Source organism: Eubalaena glacialis, chromosome 3, assembly GCF_028564815.1.
Source record: "Eubalaena glacialis isolate mEubGla1 chromosome 3, mEubGla1.1.hap2.+ XY, whole genome shotgun sequence".
Classification (NCBI taxonomy): Eukaryota; Metazoa; Chordata; class Mammalia; order Artiodactyla; family Balaenidae; genus Eubalaena; species Eubalaena glacialis.
The window spans coordinates 43,023,525-43,050,182 of NC_083718.1; the positions used below are offsets into that span (position 1 = coordinate 43,023,525).

General features: G+C 34.6%; 1 protein-coding gene across 8 annotated transcripts in view; it reads left to right on the forward strand.

Moving 5' to 3' along the window:
• RCOR3 (REST corepressor 3) overlaps positions 1 to 26,098 on the forward strand; it is a 49,688-nt gene extending 23,590 nt beyond the window's left edge. For 4 of the 8 annotated variants that reach the window (XM_061187507.1, XM_061187508.1, XM_061187512.1 and 1 more), the window contains 5 exons: positions 954 to 1,172; positions 6,210 to 6,287; positions 14,230 to 14,287; positions 22,856 to 23,097; positions 23,557 to 26,098. In XM_061187507.1, the coding sequence (XP_061043490.1) occupies positions 954 to 1,172; positions 6,210 to 6,287; positions 14,230 to 14,287; positions 22,856 to 23,097; positions 23,557 to 23,901 (942 nt within the window). In that variant the 3' untranslated portion in view covers positions 23,902 to 26,098. Of the gene's footprint in view, positions 1 to 953; positions 1,173 to 6,209; positions 6,288 to 14,229; positions 14,288 to 22,490; positions 22,624 to 22,855; positions 23,131 to 23,556 lie in introns of those variants that run through there. The other 4 variants (XM_061187510.1, XM_061187511.1, XR_009700583.1 and 1 more) reach the window with 3 other exon arrangements.
• Positions 26,099 to 26,658: the final 560 nt, after the last annotated feature.

Consider the following 26,658-nt stretch of genomic DNA (forward strand, 5'->3'; position numbering starts at 1 on the left):
AAATACTTGATCTAGCAATTTTAGAAGTGCTATACTGGGAGGAGTTTCCCTGAACATCAAATCTGCCATGTGTTGCTTTGAGTTGAGTTTTAAGCAACAAAGTGGATTATACTTCACTATACAATTATTTTGTGACTTTTCTTGGAGCTTCTTTTCTAAAGAATTGGATTATTAAGTCTATTCAGTGAAATAGCCTTCAGCCTAATGGACACAAGTTTCTAATGGATTCCTGTCTCAGAAGCACAGAATAACATTGTATTTTTACATCACAGTTTAAGAATATTGCAAGTAATAATGAAATCCTCCTTAAGAGTTCATGGTGATCATTGTTAGAACTTTTCTAACCTCTTCCAAAATGCAAATTTGAACTTTATTTTATTCACAGATAAATAGACTTGGAGTTTAGAAATGTTGTTAGGATTAGAATAATCCTGTGCCCTTTTTAATTTTTAGAAGGCATAGTTCTCTTTCAACAACTCTAAAGTGAGAATGAAATGTTATCTCTTTTTTACCAGTTGTCTAATTTGCCACTTGTCATGATTCCTAATTTGCCCCTTTTTTTACTTTCTTTAAAACTTTGCACTTAATAAGTTATAGCTTCCCCCCCCCCCCTTTATTGCTGAGGGAAAATATATCCCATCTTGAAATCTTGAAGCAAACAGAAATAGTTTAGAGTCCACCTTATTTTTTCATTTGTTCATAGTCCTCTGGGCATAGAAACCAAACATTTTATTGAGTGGATTAATCAAAGATATGTTATGTTATATGCTTATTTCCCCCTAATTGATGAGTTGCTGTGTGTGTGTGCATTTGGACTCGTATGTAATATAATTGGTTAGAAGCATTTTGTAGGTGTACTTAGTATAACAGATACTTCTACTAGTAATAGACTGTTTTCAGTTTATACATTTGTAAAAACCAAATGACCTATTATTCTGTCTTTATTCTTCCAGGGTAATACTGACCAACCTGTCCAAACTAGCAAGATTGGACTTGGGAGGAGAGAATATCAGAGTTTACAACACCGCCATCATTCTCAGCGTTCTAAGTGCCGTCCACCTAAGGGCATGTATTTAACCCAGGAAGATGTGGTAGCTGTTTCCTGTAGCCCCAATGCAGCCAACACCATCCTGAGGCAACTGGACATGGAGTTGATCTCTTTAAAACGTCAGGTATTTTATAAAAATCATACTTTTGATGATTCTATTTTGCTTATATACTTTTATCTCAGTAAACTCAAGTACTTTTGCAGATTTTCTCGGCCACCCATTTACATAAGTTTTGTTTTTTTATTTACCTTGTTTTCAAGTTATAAGATGCCTCTGTCTTTCTAGATTTGCATCCCAGCATTGCTACCTGTTAGCTTTGTGATGTTGGGAAATAAAGTCTCTATAAGCTTCAATTTTTTATTTATAAAATTGGGCATAATAATCATACTTCTCTCACAGGTTGTTGGGAATTATTTGAGATAATACATGTAGATTGTTCAGCAGTGTTTGGCACATTTTGAATGCTCAGTGAATAATGGCTGCCCTCTTCATTATCATCATTATCACCAGTAGTAGTAGCAGTATTATTTAAAAGTATCATTATCATAATCAGGTAGTGGTTAAGTTAGGTTTTAGAGTCAGTGCTCCTAAGTTCTAACCCTAGCTACACTGTCTACTTCCTGTGCAACCGTAGAGGAGCTTGTTTAACTTCTCTCAACTTCAGTTTACCATCTCAAAATGAGGATAATAATATTTTGGTTGGGAGGAATTAAACAAGATAGTATATGGTAAGTGCTTAAAACATTACTGCCTTGCACATAATATGTACTTAATTAATGGTTGTTATTAGGTCTCCGGTCTTTCTCAGTCATGTTTTCCTTTATTTATTTATTTGTTTGTTTCTCTTGTTGTTTTAGGTACTCTTCTAAGTCTGTACTTTCTTGCTCTAAATTAACCAGCCTTACACTATTTGCCAGTGACTTCTGAGTCTACTTCTCAAGCTGTGGTTTTTCTCCCAAGCTCTATAGCTACATTTCCAGCTACGAGCTAGACATCTCATCTCACCCCCAAAAGATTTCTTTCTGTGTTCCTTGTCTGTTGAAACATCTGAATCATCTTTGACTCATCCCTTGCCTTTATCACTCCCCCAACACACACAAACATAAGTGGTAAGTTATGTGAGTTTCATCTCTAAAATTTCCTTTAAATCAATCCCCTTATTTTTAATCTCATCCCTACTACCCTTGTTCAGGCCCTTATCACCTCTTATCTGACAATCCCTGTCTTGTTGATTCTCCTTGCTGTCCATCTCTCTTCAGCTCTATGTTACACATTGTTATCATTGTTATCCTTTTAAAATTCTGTTATAATCCAGATGACTCATCTTAAAGCTCTTCGTTAATTTCCACTTGCCTTTAGCAGGTTACAGCAGAGCTAGACAGGAATTTATAGGAAAGTCATGTTAAGAAATTTAAAATTCATCGTGAAGTAGGAAACCACTGAAGGATTTAAAAGAAGTATAACATGGTCATATTTACGTTTTTCAGCTTTATCTCTTCGTATTTTTTTTTCAGTAGTTGCTCTAGGGATTATAATATGCATCCTTAGCTTACAGTGTCATCCTTGCTTAGATATTACAATATGCATCCTTAGAGTTAGTATTATACCACTTCACATATAATGTAAGAACCTTGCAACAGGGTAGTATGGACCAAGATAGTTTTTCTCTATACCAAACATTCAGATTTCTCTATCCCTTGACCCTGGTTACTCACCCAAACTGCTTTTATAGTTCTCTTTTCTTCTCCAGCAAACTTCCTGAATAAATATCTACCACATTAGCTTACTCTGCTTTCTTACCACTTATTCTCAGAGGCTTCCCAATCTAATTTCTGCCCTACATCCCATCCCAGTTCTGCCACTGAAAAGCTATCTTAAGATTGTTTATGAACAAGTTGCCGGGTCTAATGCCCTCTTCTTGGTTCTTATCTCTTTTGGCAACCACTTCCTCCTTCTTAGAATTCCTTTGTTTTGACTTATATGACCCTGGACTCTCAAGTATATATATAGTATATATTTGATTGAATGCTTTGCCTTTAGTCGAACCATACTTGTGTGCAGGACTCCCATCTTCCAACCCACAGCACTCCTTCTCTTTAGAGAACTTCTGAAACACTTTGCCTGTGATATTTTTAAAGTGCGCAGAATTTTCTTAAGTAATGAAGGAATAAAATGTACTCAGTCACCTGTAATCATACTTAATCCTCAACACTACTAATTCACTACTACCTCACTTAAGACTATTTTTATTGATTTTTTTAAATTAATTTATTTTTAAAATTTATTTATTATTTTTGGCTGTGTTGGGTCTTCATTGCTGCACGCAGACTTTCTCTAGTTGCCGCGAGTGGGGGCTACTCTTTGTTGCAGTGCGCGGCCTTCTCACTGCGGTGGCTTCTCGTTGTGGAGCATGGGCTCTAGGCACGTGGGCTTCAGTAGATGCGGCGTGTGGGCTCAGTAGTTGTGGCTCGCGGGCTCTAGAGCACAGGCTCAGTAGTTGTGGCGCACAGGCTTAGTTGCACCGCAGCATGTGGGATCTTCCCGGACCAGGGCTTGAACCCGTGTCCCCTTCATTGGCAGGCGGATTCTCAACCACTGCGCCACGAGGGAAGTCCTATTGATTTTTATAAAGGATCTTTTTTAAAGCTTTAAGTTCCTTTCTTGGATATTCGTTTGATGTGTAACATAGTAAAGATTTGCACTCTTGGATTTGCAAATTCTACCACTTTTATATCCCAGATGCATCTCATAAGCAGTGTCCTGACTGAATTCTTCCGTGCCCACTAGTTATCTGTTCCTCTTTTTGCATTTCCTGTCTGGGCGAATAGCACCACATACACTCAGTTACTCAAACCAGTGACCAAAGAGTTATCCTTGATTCCTCCTCCTCCCTAATTCTCCACAATCAGTTGTTTACAGAGACGTCTAAATTTTGTTTCCAAGTTATTCCTTAACCCATCTCTGTGCACCACAGCCACCGCCACCCCTTCATTTCTACTGTTTAAATCGAAGTCCTCAACGTTTCTCATTCGGATTGTTACATTAACTTCTATCTTCTTCACCTCATTCTCCAGATTACTACTGGAATTATCGTTATAAAAGTCAAATATGGTTATGTTGCTCCCTTGCTTAAGGTTTCCTTCAGTCTTTAGGCAAGATTCAAATTCTTTGGTCTGGCCGCAGCCTAACTGCTTGCCGCTGCTGCTTTAGGGCTGTCGTGTCTTTCTAATGCTATTCTGCCTGGAAGACATTCCTTCCCCACAATCTTGTCTACCTGCTTCATTGTTATTAATCCATTAAAACTCAATTTAGGTGTCATCTCCTCTGGAAAACTTTCCCTAATCTTCCCCATGATCCACACCTACTAACACATGCAAACCCACTCTCTTCTTTCTCTCTCCAAGACTAGGTGAGGTGTTTTAGCACTTACCATACTTTTATATTTATTTATCTCCCCACTAATCTATGAAATCCCTAAAAACTGAGACTTCACATTTTATCTCTGTATATCTATCTAACGTGGCTGATCAATTAACCACATTTGAACCAACCTAGATTTATACATTTTAGCTTTGTTTTTAAGATCTCAGGTGAAAAAAAATTTTGTACATCACTTTATAAATATCAGATTGTCCATACTGGAAAAACAAAAATAGAAAAAAAAATAAATGAACAAACAAAAAATCCTAACCCTTAATATTCTATGTAGAGATTAACAAAATTGCTAGTGGAATAGTAGTTTAAAACTTGGCATGGTTCAAAATCAGGTTCTGGGCTTCCCTGGTGGCACAGTGGTTGAGAATCTGCCTGCTAATGCAGGGGACACGGGTTCGAGCCCTGGTCTGGGAAGATCCCACATGCCGCAGAGCAGCTAAGCCCGTGAGCCACAATTACTGAGCCTGCGCGTCTGGAGCCTGTGCTCCGCAACAAGAGAGGCCGCGATAGTGAGAGGCCCGCGCACCGCAATGAAGAGTGGCCCCCGCTTGCCACAACTAGAGGAAGCCCTCGCACAGAAACAAAGACCCAACACAGCCATAAATAATAAATAAATTAAAAAAAAAAAATCAGGTTCTACCTCCTATTTCTATAGCCTTGGGAGTTTCTTAATTTCTCTGTACCTTACCTTCCTCATCGTTAAATTGTTACAATAGAAATAGAGTCAGTTCTGCTATAATGCTTGTTTTGAAAACATGAATTTTTTCCAACACAGTTGACATACTAGGGAACAGTTTGAACATGATGTGACTTTTGCATTTGCTTACATGTGATTTTTGTTAGGGAAGAACTACATCTTGCTGAGTACATGCCCACACATTTCAGATGTATACCAGCTACCTCAATTCACTGTGTGTTATGTGCCATCCACATCCACATCTGGTGTTAAAACTTTTTATCTGTTTTCAAATAACCCTTCTTCTACCACTTCCCAATGACTCACAAATTGCAGTTATTTTGACACCCACTTACGTAAGCAACCTTTTAAGGTAAAGTATCATCTTTATTTTAACACTTGTGAATTTCTTTACTATTTAGACTGTATAAAAACTATGCTATCATTTTTATTAGGTGTCTGTCTTACGTGTCACTGATGAAGTTTTTGAGTGTTGTGTCCCAAGCTCCTTTTCCCCATAAGCCCTGTGGTTTTTATTGTGCAGTTTTGCATAGTACAGTGGCTTTTGAGAATGCGTATGTCAGGTTATAACAGAACTGATTGTACTTACTTCACAGAGTAGTTATGAGAATTAAGTGATTTATTACATATGATGCACTGACAATGATGCTTAACATAATAAACACCTAATAAATATTATCCACTGTCATCATTATTATTCTTATTAGAATAATTATTATTTGATCAAAGCATTATGGTAATGAGAAATATTGGTGGAATTTAATCCCTATATACCAGTTGTCTTGGATTATAAGAGACATTGTTACAGATAGTCAAACACTATGATTTATGAGTCTGTTAGATATGTATATAGTTGATGTGTATATTACTTGAATGAGTGTTGTATCGCACCCTAAGTGTGATAAGTGTCCTATCCTCACGAACTTCAGTTTAACAGGGTGTTGATATATATCCTTTTCACTTACTGAGTACTCAAAAATTCACCTCAGTAGATGATCTGATTCATATTTTGGGTTATTTTGTTGAAGGTTCAGAACGCTAAGCAAGTAAACAGTGCACTTAAACAGAAAATGGAAGGTGGAATTGAAGAATTCAAACCTCCTGAGGTATGTTATTGAAGAGTACATGTGCTAAGTACAGTGAAACCTTGTTCTTTGAGTTATCCAGTGTTCAACTACTATTTTGGTTACGTGTTAATACTTTGAAGGTTTTATAATATGGATAATTTATTATGTCTCTATTTTGTCATTTAGATAGTTACTCTCTTGAGACTTGGCTAATGATTTACATTAAATCATTTCGTTCCTGTCCTTAGCACTTCCTATCAAGCAAAGTAATTAGGGAAAATAGCGATACTAGTAGGCCCAGTGCATGTGAAACTAGAAGGTCATTAATGAACAAGCCAGGGCATTTTTAGGTCTAGAGCAGTGTTTGTTCAAAGCCCTTTCCTACCTGTGTAAATTGGTAACAGGAAGAAAAGATCACAAGAAAAGGAGCTCGTTTTAACAAAATTTTTCTTTAATTTCGTGTATTTGGATTTTGGCTCAGGTGTCCAATTAGGATTAGGATTTTAGTAGGTGGACTTACATTCTTGTACTCATATCCCGGAAAGTATGAAATCTAAAAGCAAGATATAGATTGGCCATTTTCTCAAGTCTTACTTGTACTTCAGCTAAAATTTAATATGTTTTTTATATTTGTGATGACTAAGGGTGTACTTAAATGCTCATAAAATCCAATCAAATATTTTTACAGAAGCTTCTATTATAAAGTCTTTTCTCTTTTCTCTCTCTTTTTTAAGACTCCTGTGTTATGCTTCATATCCTGGACTTGCTTTTCTATGTATGTAATAATCAAATAATCCTACTTGGTCTTAATGGGATGTTTTTTTCCCCCAAATCACAGGTTGACTGAAATATCTACAAAGGAAATATGTATCAGGGGATGGGGGAGGCAGAAGAGTAGTACTTCATATGCCATCTTACTCATTAGAATCTTTCAGAAAGGAAGAATCATTATGAAGGAAGTTGTTTTTGTTTGTTTTGAATAGTCTCTTTCAAGAAGGTCAGGCAATGGAAAAGAATGAAATATACATAGACTAATATCTCATTCCAAACTCCCAGGTAAACTGACAAATATTCTAGTGATAGTTAAATAAAGATAGTGTAATACAAAGAATACTGCTTTATTTTATGTTATGTTATTGCGACAAAAAATTAAATTTTGTATTGGAATTAATTTAGTATTTAATTATGCATTATAAAATGCATAAAAGCAAAAAACTTAAAATGCCTATGAGTTTATAATTTAAAAATTAAATTAAAAAGTATAGCAGATGTTGAAAACATTATGAGAATATCTTGAAAAACTTTATGCCAATAAGTTTGAAAATTTAAACAAAACTTAGAAATTCCTAGGAAAAGATGGCTTACCAAAAGTGTCTTAAAAAGAAAGAAAACTGAATAATTTATAACCATTAAATAATTGAAGGAACAATTAACATTTTTTCTCAGAAGAAAACAGCAGGCCAAGACAACTTTACAGAAAAAGTCTACCAAATTTTCAAGGAAATAAAATTCTAATCTCGAATTTTCCAGAAAATTGCAGAACAGTCTCATTCATTAACATTATATAAAGCAAGATGTGAAAGTACAATAGCATTTATAACTTTTCTATATGCTGCTTCTTTTGATGATCACATAAGTCCAGAGAAGTAGATGAAGTAAATGCTGTTATTTTACATGAGGAAGTTGGGCCTCAGAGAGATTAACTGACTTGATCAAGATCACACATCTAGTAAATAGTGAAACTCTGGCTATATTTCAGATCCTTAGAGTCCAGTTTAATGCCACGCTGTCCTAGATTAATGCCATGCTGCCTCTTACTTTTGGAAGTCTTCATATAATAGTAAAAGTGTATATTAGATTCTCACATTTAAATGCAGTTATTGGGGGACTTCCCTGGCGGTCCAGTGGTTAAGACTTCACCTTCCAATGCAGGGAGTGCAAGTTCGATCCCTGGTCGGGGAGCTAAGATCCCACATGCCTCGTGGCCAAAAAACATAAAACAGAAGCAATATTGTAACAAATTCAATAAAGACTTTAAAAATGGTCCACATAAAAAAAAAAAATCTTAAAAAATATTTTAAAAATAAATAAATGTAGTTACTGGTTTAGAAGTTATCATTTGTTACATCTCTTGGTTTATTGTAAAAATAATGATCAAAATGAAACAATCAAAATCTTAACACACTACAATCCATACACTGAAGTTTGTATATTACTTTGAGGTTGATTTTGAACTCACATGACTTGAACAATGTATATATGTTTTATCATCTAGAAAATGCCCAGGATATATTTATATTTATCATATTGTTCCTATTGCTTTACAGGGGAGAGCAACCTGAATAGATGTATTTCAAAACACTAGATTAACAGTCATAGTAAAGGCCTTGAAAAATCATGTAATCTATCCCCTTACCTTTGGGTTAGCTGGTACCTAACCTAAAAAATTTCTCCCTAATACCTAATAAAAGAATTTTATTAACCTTTTAAACAGTAGGCTACTAAATTATGTAACTCAACTGGAAGTAAACAGTTACTAAGATGCTTTACTTATTCATTTGGTTGTATTTGTTGTTTTCACTCATTTAGGGAAAATATTGGTGAAGAAAGTCCATTCACTTCCCTAAGTATTTATGATCACCTGTTTCATGTAAGGCACTGCATTAGGCACTGTGTGTGGGGGGAAGAGGCGACACCTAAAAAGGAGGAAGGATAGATTTTTTCCATCTACTTTTTAAAAGAAGAATTTATAGTCTAGATATAATAAGACAAACTGATTGAAGTTATAGATTTATAAGTAAAGATCTTAGGAAAACAAGTGGCTATTATTCATTCCAGCTAGGGTAATCAGCGAGGACTTCCTAGAGGGGGAAGTTTCAGCTGAAGTTTGAAGGATGAGTAGGAGTTTTGCACATACAAAAAGGGCAGGTGAAGGGAATAACGTGAACAATGGTTTGGTGTTGAGCAGTACATTCAAAATATAAATACAGTGGGGAAAAATAAAAGCACTGGATATTCCCTGAGCACTTATTATGTGCTCATTATTGTGCTAATTACTATTGAGAATTCAGTGGAAGTATAAAACAGTGTTTTCTCAAGAAGCATATTGTCTACTTGGGAAGGCAAACTTGGTTGCAGAGGATGAATGCACAGGGTGTATGAGAGATGTTAATAAGGTTGAGTTTAACAGGGACTTCTTTGTGATAGAGGTCAGTGGGCAAGACCACTGTGAAAACAAAAAGTCTTTGTGAAAGCTAGGAAGAGAAGTTTGCCTTTTAAATTAAGTCAAATGGAAAGGCCCTATAGCTTCTTCAATTTAGGAAGGATGTAATGCAAAATTTTTATTTTGGGAAAGGTATCCTGGCAGTGTTTTACAAGATACATTAGAAACTTTAGAGCTGCTAAAATACCAAGCATGTGAGTGATAAAGTAAATGGTAAACGGGTACTGGGTAGTGTCAGGTATTAGTTGTAGGAATGGACAGCAAGTGATAAATCTAGAGAACATTGCAAAGTAGAGGTTACTGTATCTCTTGGAAAGTATGTGAGAGTGTTGTGGGGAGTGGTGTTATGTTTGGTTATGCTTTGATTTGTTGTGGGAGGAGGTAAGTGGGGAGCAAGGAGATTAATGAATCTAGGAAGGAAGAAACTGAAAAAGGAGTGCTCTTTGAAGCCAGAAATTTCCCAGTCTGGGGGTATTTTCATGCATAGGTGTGTGACATCCTTTCATTATGGATGTTGGATGGAATTTTCAACATTGAGTAGCAGTGACCTTTTCTAACTCTTCCAAGTCAGAGGTAGTATGGATCTACTACTGACAAAGATGGGAAAGATGTGAAGACAGTTTAGCAGGGGAAGAATGTAGTAAAGATGCTGAATTCACTAAGGATGTCATAGATTGTTCTAGAAGGCTCTTTGGGGCCTTCTACATTATTATCGTTACTATTATATACTGGATTGTTTTATATTAATATTTTATTATTTTTAAAACAACAGTATTTCATACTGGGGTTTGCTGCAAAAGAATATTCTCAGTGGTACCTCACAGCTCACCATAACTACCACACAGTTTTAGATTCCTAGATATAGTCTAGTTGTCCTTTCCTTAAGTTAAACAAATCTCTACCAAAGTTTCTTGGGCCTAAAATATAAAAATCAGTAACTTAAAGGAATCCTATGTATTTTTTAAATGTTGATTCTCTTTTTCCTATAGTGTTCCCTTTCTTCCACTGTTTCCATTTTGTAACACATAAGACTTTTAAATTCCATACAGTTTCAACTCCCCCTCTGCATTTTTCCACTGAAGCGTCTTCTTAAAGATTAATATTGGTGCTAATGACCAAATTCCACAGCTCTAACTCATTTCCCTTGCCTTTTTCTGAGCCCTTCACATAGTGATGACCTCCTTCTTCCTCTAACTTTTGAGAGGTTATGTTCTCTTTTATAACTATTATTTTCCCTTCTCAGCCGTAATTTTTCTTTCTCTACATAAATAAAGACATTCTCCAAATTTTTATCCTCAGAATGCATTTCTCTTCTGTTTGGAAATCTACAGTCTCATCACTTTGCTGTATTAAAGTCATATCATATGTACCTTTAAATGACATAAATTCAACTATAGTTATTGGCCAAATAAAAAAGAGAGAGTATGTTTAGTAATAGCAAATGCAATAGTACTGGCAATTCTGCCTAAACTCCACTTATTGAGTGTATGCCCCAGAGTGAGCAGTTATGAGCTGGAAACTGTGACTCCACCATTCCTTTAGTCAGTTTTAGCTTCCACGTGCCTCCTGAGCATTTCCTTGAACTGAACGATATTCTAGTATTTAAATAAGTATTCATATTTTTCATTCAGTACTATCCTAAATTCGAGCCACAGGCTTCATCTGGGATTTAACTGAGAAACTAGTGGCCCATTCCAATACTGGAAGAATAATTGGCTATGTGGACTTTTTGAGAGACTGTGCCTATCTCTGTGGCTACCTTTGTAAGAACATTTCAAGAGTAATTTTGGGAGGAAAAAAAAAAACTTAAAAAAATTCACAGGCTGGTTTTAGTAAGATGACTCCATTGTTTTCCCTCATGAACATTTTCCAGACACTTAAAAAAAAAGTGTTTGAATAGATGAATCTATTTTAGCCTCCTGCCTAATACCTTTTTTCAGTGTATCCCAAGTTAAATTCCTCATCTTAGCCTTGCCTTCCCACATCTCCCAAATCCTAAATCCTTAACAGCATCACCCTTCTCCCAGCTTTCTAGGCTTAAAGTCTTATTCTGCTCAAAATCCTACCCTTCTCCCCTTGCTCCTTAACCCCCCCCACCCCCCGCCCAGCACAATTGCTTATTAAATCTAGTATGAACTCATCAACCTTGGTTTTTATGGCACTTCCGAAAGTGGTCCTTACCGTATTTTGGTTTAGTTAAGTATCACCAACCTTCCAGGCTTATTTATCACTTCTTCCTGGCAAAAATCCTCTTGTTCCCTGTCATGGTATGCCTTCTCCTCATTTTTGCCTTTCAGAAACTTCTCCTATTCTTAAACCCATCTCAGACTCTAGTCCCTTCAACTTCCCTTTTTCCCTATTCTAATCATTTTGGCTTTTCCCTCTCATCTTTGAATCCCCAGTATACTCTGTACTTTTTAATTTTAATAGTAGTTATTTGTCTTCATCCCATCTCCTGATATGCTTGTAAACTGAAAATAAGTCTTCATAGTGCTTGTTATTTCTCTTTCACCTTTTGTTCCCTTTTCACTAATGACACCTTTTCCTCCGGTTTATGCCTTTCAGGTTTAACAAACATCGATTGATCAATTTCTGCTGCTAAGGCACTGTGCTAGATGTTCTACATATATCCTAACTTTAATCCTAAGAACAACTTGCAATGTAGTATTACAAGAGATCCTCAGTATCCAAATGTTCATTAATCTAAGGGATACATGGAGAAGCAAAAGTTGCCAAATAAGAAAATATTCACTAATTAATTGAGCACCTATAAAATGAGGCTCTACTCACCAATTCTCCCTAATTAACTCTAGCTGTTATCCTTCCCATCCATCACAGCAACATCCTTCTCTGTTACTCTCTTGCTAATATAATGCAAATACAAAATGAAATTGTAAGCCTTGCAAAAGTTGTGAAACTTCCTGAAGTCTATGAAAGTACACGAGAATGACTTTAATTGCTTGCAAAATTGTTGACAAACGGATATCTAGCAGAACTAACAGTGGAAAAAAAGAGGATGGTGACTGAGACAAGCACTTTAAAAAAGAATAATTTGAGTAACAAAGAATTAAGAGGGGTTACAAAGAATTAAGAGAAATTTGTTGAAGTCTTCAAAACAAAAATGGCCTATATGCTATGCTCATGTTGTAAATTGCAAAGCTAGAGAATGTTATACCATTGAATAGTCAGAAGAGGTATGCCAAAAAATAGAATTAAAGCATGTAAGTGGAATCAGTGACTATTTTTTAATGAACTAATTTTCCTAAGTTTTAGTTTCATATTTCAGATCAAGTTACTATCAACCCTTTATTTTTTAACCATTTACTCTGAAATATTTGGACCTGTTTTAAATAGGTTCCAGTACCAGTTATCCTTGGGTACCAAGGGCCTCTTCTGTCTACCTGTCACAGCCACGGTAGCAACAGATTGCCTGGGTATTAACTCAAATATTAGCTCCTACTTCATTCTTGTTACTCCTCTTGGGGGATTAATTGCTAGTTTTTCCTCTGTCATCTCCTTTTTCTTTTCACTTTTTTAGCCTTGGTTCACCCTTATTACTGCTTCTGTATGTCCTATTTCCCCTCTTTCTCTTCGCCTGTTTACTGTTATTCCTTTACCTTATCACCAGTATCCTAATCTGGAGGCTTATCCAGGCTTTGCCTGGCCTGCCTTGCTATCCCTTTATAATCTGATCATCTGGAATTCAGTGCTTTGTGTTTTAGGTTTTTTCCTCCTTTACTATAGGTGTTTTTTTTACTTTTTTCTTTCTTCTCTCCTAATTTTTTTTTTGAATCTTTGTTTCATTCTTTCTTCCAAATGCTTGCTTATACCTCTTCACTCATGGTGAGAAAGTTGGTGTTACCCAGAACCGCTGTGTACTGTGGAAACACTTATTGCTAAGACTACAAGTGAGATAAGACCTAAACACCCCTTCTCAGAGGAAGCCTTTCTTACTGTTTTGTCCAGCATGTGCGTGTTTTACATTGGCCACTTTATCTGGGCAGTTTCTACTGCAAACCTCTGTAGGCTGGCATACTTATTTCTGTCCCTCCATCTACTGCCAGAGGTTCTTGATTACTCAGCAGTGGGTATACACTAGTGAAATTTGGTTAGGTGTTTAATTGATATTGTAATGCTGCCATAGTAAAAATCTTAAACTTAGAAATTTTTTAAACAAAAATACTGGAAAGAATGTAGGAGGTCTTGGGGGGAAAATCTATTCTTATAGTGGGTCACTCTCTGCTTTAGAAATTTAAAGAAGTATTTTAGGGCATAGACCTGATCTACAGTTTTATGTTAATTTATGCAACACTGTTTTTGATGGAGTAAGGATAGGTATAATCTAAATATGAAGAGAAGAAATTTTAGAGAGAGTCACAGATCCTTCTCTGAAGAAAACAAAGTCTCTTAAATGTTTAAAACTAGGCTAAAATTAACATCTGCAACGTATGATAGGAACATTGTAGTTGGAAAATGGGCGATTAATAGATTTTCTCAGTTTTGATATCTCTGCCTAGAGTATAAGTGCGAATGTTGTTCATTCTCCCAAAATGGTACATTTCCCTTTCATTATCTTTTTGTGTTGGTAAAAGGTAATTCAGAATATATTTTTTAATTCTTATAAAAATGAAATCCTCATAAATCAGAGTTTTAGTAATCTCTTGTCTGTGATTTGGTGAAAAGTTTAAAAAAAATAAGCACTTTGGAAAAATGTCTGTCTTCATATCCTCATTAGGAAACTTCTCTTTAATTTTGTAGTCAAATCAGAAAATTAATGCCCGTTGGACCACAGAGGAGCAGCTTCTAGCAGTGCAAGGTATATTAAAGATAAGCAGTTACTGTTGTTAATAATTATTTAACTTGTCGTGAAAGGTGACTACCATAGTTCTTCCCTTCCTTTAGAAATGGATCAAGAAAGGGGTCTTGTGTTCACCACAAAGTCCTGGTGACCATGAATTCTGTTTTGTACTTGTGGATGTGACATACTGAGCCTGTGTGCATTTTGGGTCCTGAACAGCATGTAATGCATTCTCAGCACTAAATAAATGATGGTGATGACAAGCTTGAACAAGTCTTGGTCTCTCCGTGCCTCTGCTTCAGTATTCCTGCAGTTGGGTTCATTCTTACTGTATCAGTCAATAACTCATTATTTAAAGCATAGACTAATTTATGTTTCTGGTTTCCCTGATTACTCTGTATTTGATAAATGTCAGGTACTGAAAATATTAATGATATGCTTTACTTTCAGTGTACCATAACTTACGTAAGAGATATGCCACTGAATGCTTCAAAACCTGACTTTAAATATATCTATTTATACAAAAGAGAGGCTTAAGATATATATATATATATATATATACACATACAATTTTAAATGCACTATTTATAAGAATGCTTTGTTGAATTGTATGGCAGAAAACTTTTTGTAATATGAATACCTATGGGCAAATTGGAAGCACTATAAACTTGGATTTTCTTGTATTTGAATTACTTAAAGAAGGGCATATTGTATGTTTTAATTCAGTGTTGTAGATTTTTTTCCCTTTCAAGATGAACTATCTGCAGGACTGATTGTGTGATTTAAGTTTGGTTTACAATTTGTTTCTTCCTGGCTGAGCCCTCTGCATTGAGTACTAATAGCTTTTTTGTCTAGGTTAACTACTATAAGAGAGTTGGGCCCCAGTGAAACATATATCTTTAAAAATAGTTCCAAGTATTCAAACATAGAGAAAATATTTAACTCAAAAATGTTGTGCAAGTATCATTCGGATATGAGAATAATGTAGTTAAAGATTGATTAATAGATGACTCTGCAGTTAGAATTAGAGTAAGAATTACTCACCCAGTGTGATTTGAAAATGTCACAGGAGGGTGCCAGCAGGATAATGTCAGCCTTCCCTTTGGTATACAGTCATTTCATAAATAGAAATACTTGATTCGATGGAGGCAGGGTGCTGGATGTGCATTGAGCACATCTGTAATTGTAGAATTAAGTTTCTGAATGAGTCAGAAAAAGTTTAATTAGTTTATAATGTTCAATAATAGCTGTTTTAAAACTAAAAACTGACAATCTAAATTTTTGATTAAAAAATTAGTATTTTCAATGGCTGTCTCATATTTATTTAGAATTATGTCTTATGGCTCTAACATAGTTATTTGAGTAGGCATTGGTTTGACTGATGTAAAGCCTGTTTCCCTTCATCAGAGTAGCCTATAGAATTTAACCCCGTCTTCCAGTATTTCATTGCTTAAAGGTTAGTATACTAATCCTGTACTCTTCATATAAGAAGTTATCCCAGTGAAAGGGTTTTCTTAAGAGAATCGGCTAGGACGTCTGGGTTAATCTTTCTCTATATGTACAGAATCAGGATTTGATATTGTTCTACAGTACTCCTTTAAGTGGTAGGGTCCACTGAATCTTATGGCTGGGTTGGATATTATGAAAAGCTGCGTTCAAGAGAAGGACAATGGAAAGATTTACATATGGAGTTGAGCTATATATGTGGACACTATTTCAGCTTATAAATATTACAAGAATGGAGTATTTATAGAAATAATCAAACATTTCCTCTCTCCTGAGGGATATTCAGTGTCATATTTTTATGCACGTTTGAAAAGTAATCCTTGAATAAATTACACTAATGGAGCAATTTGTATGGAAAGATTCATGTTCTTAGGATTTTGAAAGCACTCTCTTAGTATGTTAATGTCTTCGTTTTTATTTAAATATTTATTTTGACTCTGTGTGTGAAATTTTTATTTTCACTTTGAGTTTTTAGGTTTTTTTGGTTTTGTTTTGGGTTTTTTTTTGTTTGTTTTTGTTATTTACGATAAAACAAAGCTAAGCTATTTGTGTCCAAAATAGTTATTTTAGGGAGAATTAAAAAGTGCCATCTTTGCTTCATGTGCCCATGTATTTATATAATACTCAAAAGTGTGTCTTATAAACAGTATAATCGTATAGTAATGTCACCTGTACCTGAGTCTCAGTGTGGTTAAGGTACATAATTGAACTTTTTATTTTAACATGTGTAATCCAGAAGTACTTATCTTAGCAGGCAATTGTTTTTGGTTTTTTCTTCTTCTTTTTAGTCTTTATTTATGATAAGCCTTTATATGATATTATTCTTCTGGCCACTTCAGTTTCAAATCATTTATGTTTTGATATTAACATGTTTTAATTTATATAGAACTTTCTATTCAAGACATTTTACATGTAGATTCTGATTTGACATTCATTTGTTAAATGCTTTATTTTATCTTGCTCGTAGTTGACCATTACAGTGACCTAGAGAGAGAAATGTTGACTCTAGTGTCACTAGTGAGATTTATAACTCTACTATTTTTTTTTTTAACTCTACTATTAAATAAACTTTTTGTTGTAATTCTGAAAACCAAATAAGTATATTAAGATCATTTCCTAGGGCTTAAATATATATTTCCCACTTCCATCTGCTCATATTGTTGTTAACTAAGTACTAGCCATTTAAATTGTAAATAAATATTATTTTAACAACAAATATTTAAATAAATAAATAAGCCATTTCCCCTTCTTTCTCCCTTATTTGGAAGGGGGGGAAATCATGCTCAGACCAGATAGGAATGTCTGCTTTTACTTGTGTAATCTATCACTTTATTATGTTGATTTTAGTTCTAACTATGTTATAACTTCAATAGCATTCTTTGAGAGTCCCCAAGTGGGATATTATAAATGCTGCTTTAATTTAATTTAATCCTCTTAAAATACTTACCAAGAATGGTATTTCTACAATTTCTGTAATCTGTTTCAGCTTTGAGTATCTAAAATTTCTATTATAACAAATTAGTTAACAGTAAGGCCAGTTATAGTCTTCACATATTTGTGTTAATGGTGAAATACCCCTGTTTGTAGCTTATGTCATATATATAAATATTTTTTTCTAATCTGTGGTGCTTTTAGAAATTATCCTAAAATCAATCTTGATATTCATATGATAAACATTCCTTATTAAGCAAGAATTAAGAAAAGAATTAGATTCTAGGTGTATTTTTTTTCATGTAAAATGGAACAATTATTATCTGTTTTCAAAAAGTAACAATACATTTAAATGATAGTGCAAAACATCTGCTCTTTAAAGTGTATAGGAGCAGAAGCATGGTATACAATGTTTGACATTTTTATTTTATGTCTCCTCTTAAATGTATTCATTTCATAGTCATTAGTGGTAAAAAACTAAAAAACAAAAACAAACAAAAAAATATGCTTCCCAACTACAATATTTGTGCTATATTAGGGTAAACAACAAAAAATTTTTCTAATTTTATCAAGGCATCAACTTTAATTTTTAGTTGTTTTTTTTTTTTTATATTACTTGCCTTCTGGTATAAAACAGGAAATGACAGAACTATGTTCAAGTGAGTTATGCTTACAGTTGAATTTTACCTTCTCTCCCTATAGTTTATACATTCATTCCTTTTTAGGAGCAATGAAGTTGCAAGTCTAGAAATTGTCTTCTTTCTAATTTTATCTCCTACTTTAAAAAAAGTAGAATGGTCCCTAAAGTAGGGGGGAAAAAGAGATTTGGCTGTTGATTAAGGCATAAGGATTGTAACGATCCTTACATGATCCTCAGTACATGAATGATCAAAAGGAGGTAGAGATAGATTCATACTTTTCCATCTAAAAGTTATCTGTTTGCATTAGAGAGTTTCTTCTGTTATAACTGATATCACAAGAATGGAGGCCCAAAAGTATAATTGTCAACCCTCTGATGCACTTGCTTCAGATAATTAATGATTCAAAATTCCCAGCATCTTGGGGATGGAATTTAACTTGTAGCAAGAAGATGGGAAGCTTCAGAAGAGAAAGGCTAGACATTGGAAAGACAATATATGATTTTGACTTTTAGCCGTTGCCCAGATGCACCAATCACTGTCCCACTGCTGTTGATATCTTTTTTACCTTCTTTACTAGGAATTCTTGACAAGATTTACAGGAGGTGTAAAGAAATGCATGTTCCTGAACGGTTTGAGTTTAAAATTAACCTCTTATTGATAGGAAAGAACCATATCCCTGGAGTTTCTAGATGTCACTGTGTTCTTACTTCAAAAATAGATTTTTGAAAAATTAATATTTCGCAATTATACCAAGTACATGCTCACTTTAAGACATTTGTGCAAGAAGCAGGGAAAAAAATATCCCCCAAATTTTCATTACCTATATCTAGAAGTAGCTTGTCACTGTAATGTTGGCTTTGTGGGTTTTTTTTGTAGTCCAAAATAAGATTTTAAAAATAACTTTTTAAACATACCAAAAGCAGATTTATGATATTCTTTCTGTCAAAGTAAAAAAAAGTCTAAATACCACGTTCAGAGTTGGGAAACACCATATTACAAATGCTCCTGAACTTACTGTTTTACTACCCAAAGCTCTAAAAATACGAATTGTTTTTTGGTTGGGTAATATAGAACACTGGTTGGAAAATAAAATAATGATAACACAATATCCTAATGAGTAATATTTTTATGTTAATTCCCAAACAAAACTTTAAAAGTATATATTATAAAGATTATACGGTTTCATCTGCCAGTGTAGAAGCCATGTTGTTTCACTGTAACTTTGAAATGAAATTTAGCAATTTTACTGAAAACAATTTTTTCCTCTCCCTGGGAAATATTTAATTTCCCTCTTCTGGGGTTCTCTCAAGTTTTTTCCCACTCACCTTTGAAAACTGACCTCTTGCCCTAAAGGTCACAAGTTTAATTTAAAACCGTGGTTCAGATGGACCTAAGCCTTTTATATCTTCAGGAGGAGTGAGAGAGATTTAATCTTTTTTTTGTTTTGTTTTAGAGAGATTTAAAAAGTGTTCTACATTTATTTGTTATTTCATAATGAGATAATGAGTGATTAGATGATTTAACTTGTTTACTTTTTGATACCTTTAGTGAATTGTCAATCAAAAGTGATAGAGATAGTATTTCACATAAGGAAATAGAGTTACTAATTAGGAATAGTTGTGCTATCTTATTGTCTCACAGTATTACTTTATTGATTCAGCCTGTGATATGGGATATAATTCAGACCATAAACATCTGTTTATTGAAGAAATCCATGAGAAGTTGATCCTTCATTAGAATACAAATTAGGGTTTTCAAGGTCATTAATATTAGCATTCCCATTTTATGTGTTTTTTTGTGCCTTGAATTTTTATCAAGGTGAACATATTTTAAAGCATAGCAAAATTCTCATATCTGCAGTATTTAATGATGAAAATGAAGGAGAAATTTCAAGTTTTGTAGTAAGAACTTCCTAAGCATTCTAGCACCAACTCTTATGAGGGATATAATATGAGATATGATGGACCTTGTTTTTTTATAAACTGTGGGAAAAGAATGGACCCTTTCCCCAGCTACGAGTTGTAACAAAGTAGCTCTGATATCATAGGTTGTTAAAGATGGTTGCTCAGCACCGCTACCTTGCTAGGCTGACCTACAGAAGCCTACCTGGGGATTCGTCGGAAGGAGTCAGTCCCATTAAGTCTTCAGTTGGTGTTTCACTAGAGTTTGACTAGTTATCAGCCATAGTACAGAGCTTAAGAATTCCATCTTCTAGCCAAAATGTGCAACGTCACTGGGAATGTGAAAGTAATAAAGAAGTCAGCCATATGTGACTTGTAGCTTGGGAAGAATATGAGAATGAAGCCCTATGGAGAAGAAAAATCAGTCGTATTTCCTGAGCACTTCCTCTGTACTCTGCGTTGTAGTAATGCTGGTGGTACTTTGTATTCCATAGGATAGTACTTTCCAACCTTTTTCACATCATGGCACACAGAGAAAACTATGAAAATTTTCATAGCACACTGAGGCAGTCAGATGAGGCTGTTGTCTGTCCAAAGGAGACTGCCGAGGAGCTCAAGCTCTTCCAGACCCGGCCCAGCCACCCTGCAGGTTAAAGACATTAATATCTGGACCCACTTATTCTCAGGATGTGATTGAGCTCCTTAGCCAGACTACAGAAGTCTACAGTGTGGTCTGAGCCTTAAGACTTTGCAAAGTAGTTGATACGAGACTAGCATACACAAGTTAATGATAAACTTACCTAGGTGACTCAGAACCTAGGTGACCTGAAGAAAATCCAAAGTGTCTGGGTAAACTAAAGTTCCTATAGGAAGTAGTTTTGGTTTGGGGGCATGCAATTCTGGAAATGCAACAATATTAGTGACAAGGCGAAGTCCATCGAGCAAGAGAAAATAAAGTGGAAGACCAAAAAAAATAGAGTCAGAAGAAGAGGGGACAGTTATATAGTGGAGTTAGACTTGGGGACAGCTTAGTGGTAGGTTTTAGAGTATATTTTGCTAAACAAATGGGTGTTCGGAGGGTTGTAATTATTGTCAGACTTGGAGTCAGAGTTACTCTTAATGTGACTTCTTGCTAAAAATATAGCAGATCTAATCCTAGATTTATTTAAGGTTTTCATTTCTAAACTCACGTATTCAGTAGCATTGGTCATTTCTAGAATGTAAATTAAATATCCATTATGAAAATTAGTACACTGGTAGAACACTGTGTGTGATTTCCAATTAGTATTTGTTTTTCAGTGCCGTCATCTCAAGTTGAGTTGCTGTTTTCCAAAGTATAAGTAGTAGAGAAGTACTTGAGTATGCAGCAGTAATTCTTCATATGAAATGACCTTGGGTTCTTATTGCCAGATAAACCCTTGGTAGAACTTAGTCACCATTAGAATTTATACTCAATTATGAAGTTCAAACTGGAAATCAGCTCATGGATTTAAGAGAATATAAATTCATTTATATTGTAAATGAATATAAAATAAAATATTGTAAGCAATGTTTAAGTATCATTATTACTTTGTTGTCATGCATATGTCTTTCCCTTTGAGAACAGAGCAAATGAGCATAGTTTATAAACCCAAAACTCTGTATTAACCATGGGATATGGTTATAGCTTAATAATGTCAGGCTCTAAGAGAAAGGAATGCTCTAAGAGAAAGGAACTCCCCATAGAGTCAAGCCTAGCAAGTTGAATGTAGCAAGAGATACTTATTCCCAAGTTTTCAATAAAAAATAAGCACAGAATTTAGAAACAGGAGTTATATCATGCTGGTGCTTTAGGTAATAGGTGTATCACCCAAATAGCTATCAGTAAGAATATGTCTAGCATTTCTGCTGGGGTATTAATATGTCCTTATATTAATCTCTTATGTGTGATTGTATACATGTTAAGTTTATCTAAATCCCTGTATTTCTGGCTGCTTAGGTTAAATTACAGACTTTAATATCATAGACATCAATATTTTTTTTCTCCTTTCTCATCTCTAATTAATGAGTTACTGTTTTCTGGTATTTTAAAAAGCAGTTATCAAATTGTAAAATAAAAATTTTGACAGCTTTTATATTTTGAGCTAAGTGCATCTCTTTCTAGAATGAGTCAGTGAATTCCTTTTAGAATTCCCTTAAGAGCAAATTATTGTCCATCTGATTATATAAACTCACTTTAAACTCTGTAGCATAATTGACTATCTCAAGTTCATAAATCAAATATTATCCTTCATTTAACAAAATTTCCATAATTTTATGGAAGTTAAGTTTTTTAATAACTGAATGTACAATCCTTCTTAAATTTAAGGTAGTGATGATAAGCACAAGTATCTACAAGTAGTCACTATTATACCCTAATTCTTTAGGCTACAGAGCATATCTAGGAATCCTTCATATATACAGTCCTTAGAACTGTTAGATGAGTTAAAATCCAACAAACTCTGAAAAATAGCTTCCCCTTTTTTTGTCCATCAGATTATGATGATTCTCCTGCTTTTTATGTTTAAATTCTTATCTCATTTCTATTCATTGGTACCTGGTAAGATAGGCAATTAATTATGTTGAAGTTGGTGTTAAGACCAAAATTACAATGCTTTTCTTAATGGGGGAACCCTAAGACTACTCACTCAGTCCATTGAGGGGATAAAAGAGATGGTTCATTCCCATCCAGTTTTGTTTACAAACGGTGTTGCTCAAATTTAGGTGACTGGCTACTAGGGAAATAAATGAATGTGGAATTGAGGATGGAACAAAGAATTCAATGCTTTACAATAAATGGACTGTATTTGAGAGTTCAAGAGAGGATTGGAGAAAATAACTGAGTATGTAAAAAATGGTAAGTTTCTGATTGTTCAGTTGAAGGCAAGTGGCTGGCTCGATGAAATGACATAATTGATAGTTTTCATCTGTGACCCTGATATCTTAGCCTCTATCTCAGAATTGAGAAATGAGCAGAGTTTATCAGAAAGGATTTTCATTGCTGGTATCTTGTGTGTGTGCATGATGTATAGTACACACAGCTCTCCTTACTGATCCTTCACAGGTGTATTATTTACTTTGCCTTCCAGGTGTCCGCAAATATGGTAAAGATTTTCAAGCTATTGCAGATGTAATTGGCAACAAGACTGTTGGCCAAGTGAAGAACTTCTTTGTAAACTACAGGCGTCGGTTTAACTTAGAGGAGGTATTGCAGGAGTGGGAAGCAGAACAAGGAACCCAGGCTTCTAATGGTGATGCTTCTACTTTAGGGGAGGAGACAAAAAGTGCTTCTAATGTGCCATCAGGGAAGAGCACTGATGAAGAAGAGGAGGTGTGTTTGTGTATGGAATTTGAGCTAATATGAGTTGAGGAATCACCATTTTGTGTGGTGTTCTGTAAGGTTAATTTGTCAGAGGACTAGCTAAATGAGCATGAAAGGTTGACAATACACTTACTCAGTGGTGCATCTCTCGTGACTCTTAAGTCATAATGACATGCTAAGTTCTGATCCTAGAAGAATGGAGAGTGTATTGTTCTTTCATAGTCTTATTTTTATTTCCAGTGTTAAGCTGTTTACTAATAAAGATGCCTGTTTGGTAGCTTCATTGCTTTTTCGGTTTTTGGTTTTTTGTTTTGTTTTGTTTAAAATAAAAGAAGCTTGTGCTTCCAAAAAACACTGGTGTTATGTTTTTGTTTTGTTTTGTTTTTCCTGTGACAGCCCAAACTATATTGTATTAAGTTCATTAGGAACTGTCATCTCATACGTGTATTTTTGTTTCTTCACCTCTAGGCACAGACCCCACAGGCTCCTCGGACTCTGGGTCCATCACCTCCTGCCCCATCATCCACTCCAACACCAACAGCCCCCATTGCCACTCTGAACCAGCCTCCACCACTTCTTCGTCCAACACTGCCTGCTGCCCCCGCTCTTCACCGGCAGCCTCCTCCACTCCAGCAGCAGGCTCGGTTCATCCAGCCCCGGCCAACTTTAAATCAGCCTCCACCACCTCTCATTCGCCCTGCTAATTCTATGCCACCCCGTCTAAACCCAAGACCAGTGTTGTCCACAGTTGGTGGTCAACAGCCACCATCACTTATCGGAATTCAGACAGATTCACAGTCCTCACTGCACTAAGATTAAATTGGACAGAGCTGCAGTAACTTTTCACCCCATCATTATACCAGTGCTCATCTGACTGATGCAAAAGAAGAAAGAATAATCCTTCCTAGATACTGAGGCTGCGAACTAGTTCTGTGGCAGTGGGCTAGCATAAGTAGATGCCTAAGAAATTTTTTAGTTCACGCAACTGAAATGTTATACAACAGAAAGCCTACAGTTAGCCTCCTTTCTAGAGTATACATTCAGCGACATGATCTCATTAAAGGAAAAGAGATTAAGTATTCTATGTACCTGAGGGTTTTTGTTTTGTTTTTACTGTATTTATTTTATTGAGAATCTTTATATTCCTGCCTCTTCATAGTCAAGGCTCTTAGTACAGGAATATTGACTTAGGAATTGTGAAAACTCCTTAAGTTTCATAAGTTAAGGATGTTCGACTTTTTCTCTTTTTTCTTTAATTTAATTTTTAACATTTTCCTATGTTAGGAGTGCAAGAATAGATAGCCTGCATTTCAGATTTTGACATATGTTCATTTAATGCATATTTAAGAAATTATAGCTGCATATCCCTTTTTTCAAAAACTCTTGCTTTTTTTTCTAAAGGAATTTAAATATATTCCTTTAAAAGAAAGCAATTTAATCAATTGCAAAGCAATTATATGAACCCACAAAGAATGTACTGAACCTGCTAACTCTTTAACACACAGTTTAGGGTCCTAGCGCAAAGTCCTTGCTTAAAGGTCATTGACTCGCCATCTTGCAGTAGTAAGAGGATCGGAGTAATAATTTTACATATAAATGAGGATTTAATCTGTTCAAGTACAGTGTCTTTAAGTTCCTTGAAAATGGAATTAATTTTGATTTTTTTTTTTAATCTTTCTAAGTGCTATCTGCTTTTAACTAGTAGTTGCCTACATTGGGGACTTTAGAAGAGAATTATATTTTGTCAGTTATGTGGAGATAGTGGTTATGGAAGCATTTATTTACAGTACCCTTTTTGTGTTTAGGTTCTGAACTTTAAATTGCCGTCAGACTTATTAATATGGTCTGTATTTAATATAAAGGATGTTTTCTTGGTAAATCTCTATTGTGCTATTTGGATACATTTGTGTATTCCTTGCAGCTGACCTGTACTTCTGGGTTTGGTTTAGGGTTAAGTCATCAACATTATTTCATAAAATACATTTAAGAATTTGTTCTGTGTTATCCAAAGATGTATCAGTATATTGTCACAATTATGCTGTTAACTTAAAATGCTGAGACCCCTTTTATAAAGAAACAAAAAATTTCAAGTCTTCTTAATTCAACACATAATCATTAAGCACCTACAAAGAATATTTTACAAGTGATAGTATTTCAACAATGTATTACTAATATTTTTGATAACAATGATTTCATATTGGAATCATGACCTGTGCAAAGGGACAGATCGCTTAGATTGCTATACTAGTGGAACTTAAGCTAAATGTTTGCACATTCACATTCTCACATTTAGAACTATTTCACGAAATGGTCAACATCAAAGGCCCTAGTTTATATTTCGAGATGTCGTATATTCCCCAAATATTGGGTAGTCCCTACCTTTGGCTCTGAAGTGTTAAAGAGCTATTGACTTAAATCCATTGATTAGTTTTAATTTTGAAGTTTAGACCACTTCTTTCCATAAGGACCTTAAGTTCTGGCATAATCTAAAACTTTTTCCAGGATGTGTTCTTTCTCTCTCATTGGATCATCATGATTTAAAATTCCTAATATTCAAGAATTTATACTTATTTTTACTTTAATAGCCATGGGGACAGTTATATATCTTAAAGGAAAATATCTAAAACATTTTTTTAAAGTATTTAGATTGTCTTGCATATGTGCATACTATACAGCTTCTATTGTCTTGTCTCTTGTCAGTAGACCTTCAGTATACAGTGTGTGGGATATGTGAGTCAGGTTGGTCAGCACCAGCATCTGTCCAGCTGTTAAGTATATTGTGATTCATTTAAAATCCGTTCTATCCCAACCATGGGCAAAGGTGCTGTATCTGAGGGATGTGCTGTAATTTGATTTACGTACACTAGAGCACACAGTAGAAAAATCTTAGCTTCATTAGTAACATGATACGTGTATATAGTGAGATGTCTTTATTGTGTGCTTTGTATATTTTGTAAATATTTTGCACGTCATTATTTTTCTTTTTTGTTTAAGCAGTGTTTGGCCTGGAAGAGTGATATGCTTGCTGCTTAATCAAAGGATTAAAGAGTTAAAGATGTGTATGTCTTCTATTTTTATATAATTTCATGTTGTATGAGAAATTTAGGACCTCTTCACTGTGAAATTCTAAATACTGATTTTTATAAAAAAAAAAAAAAAGCAAAACCTGAAAATCTTTTAATGACCATCATTAATTTCAAGTTTATCAGTTTAAAAAAAAGTCTACACCCAAGTATTTTTTTCATTACATAACTAAAAATAAATCACGCTGTTGATACATCTGGTGATATTAATAAACATTTTTTTCTATATGATTTAATTCCAGTGTAATACGATGGAGGTAAAAGTAGGTTATGATCAAAACTTTTTCTTAATAATCTTATAATAAAGTGAGTAAAATATAATGTAAAATAAAGGTGAAAGAACGTCAAATTCTGTCTTAATATAGGCCTACATTCTTTTTAGGAATAGATGTAGAGAACAAAAAAACCTGACAGTCAGGTTTTTCAACTATACTAAGAATGTTGCAAATACTTTGGTTAAAGTACCAAGTTTAGTTATTAAATATGT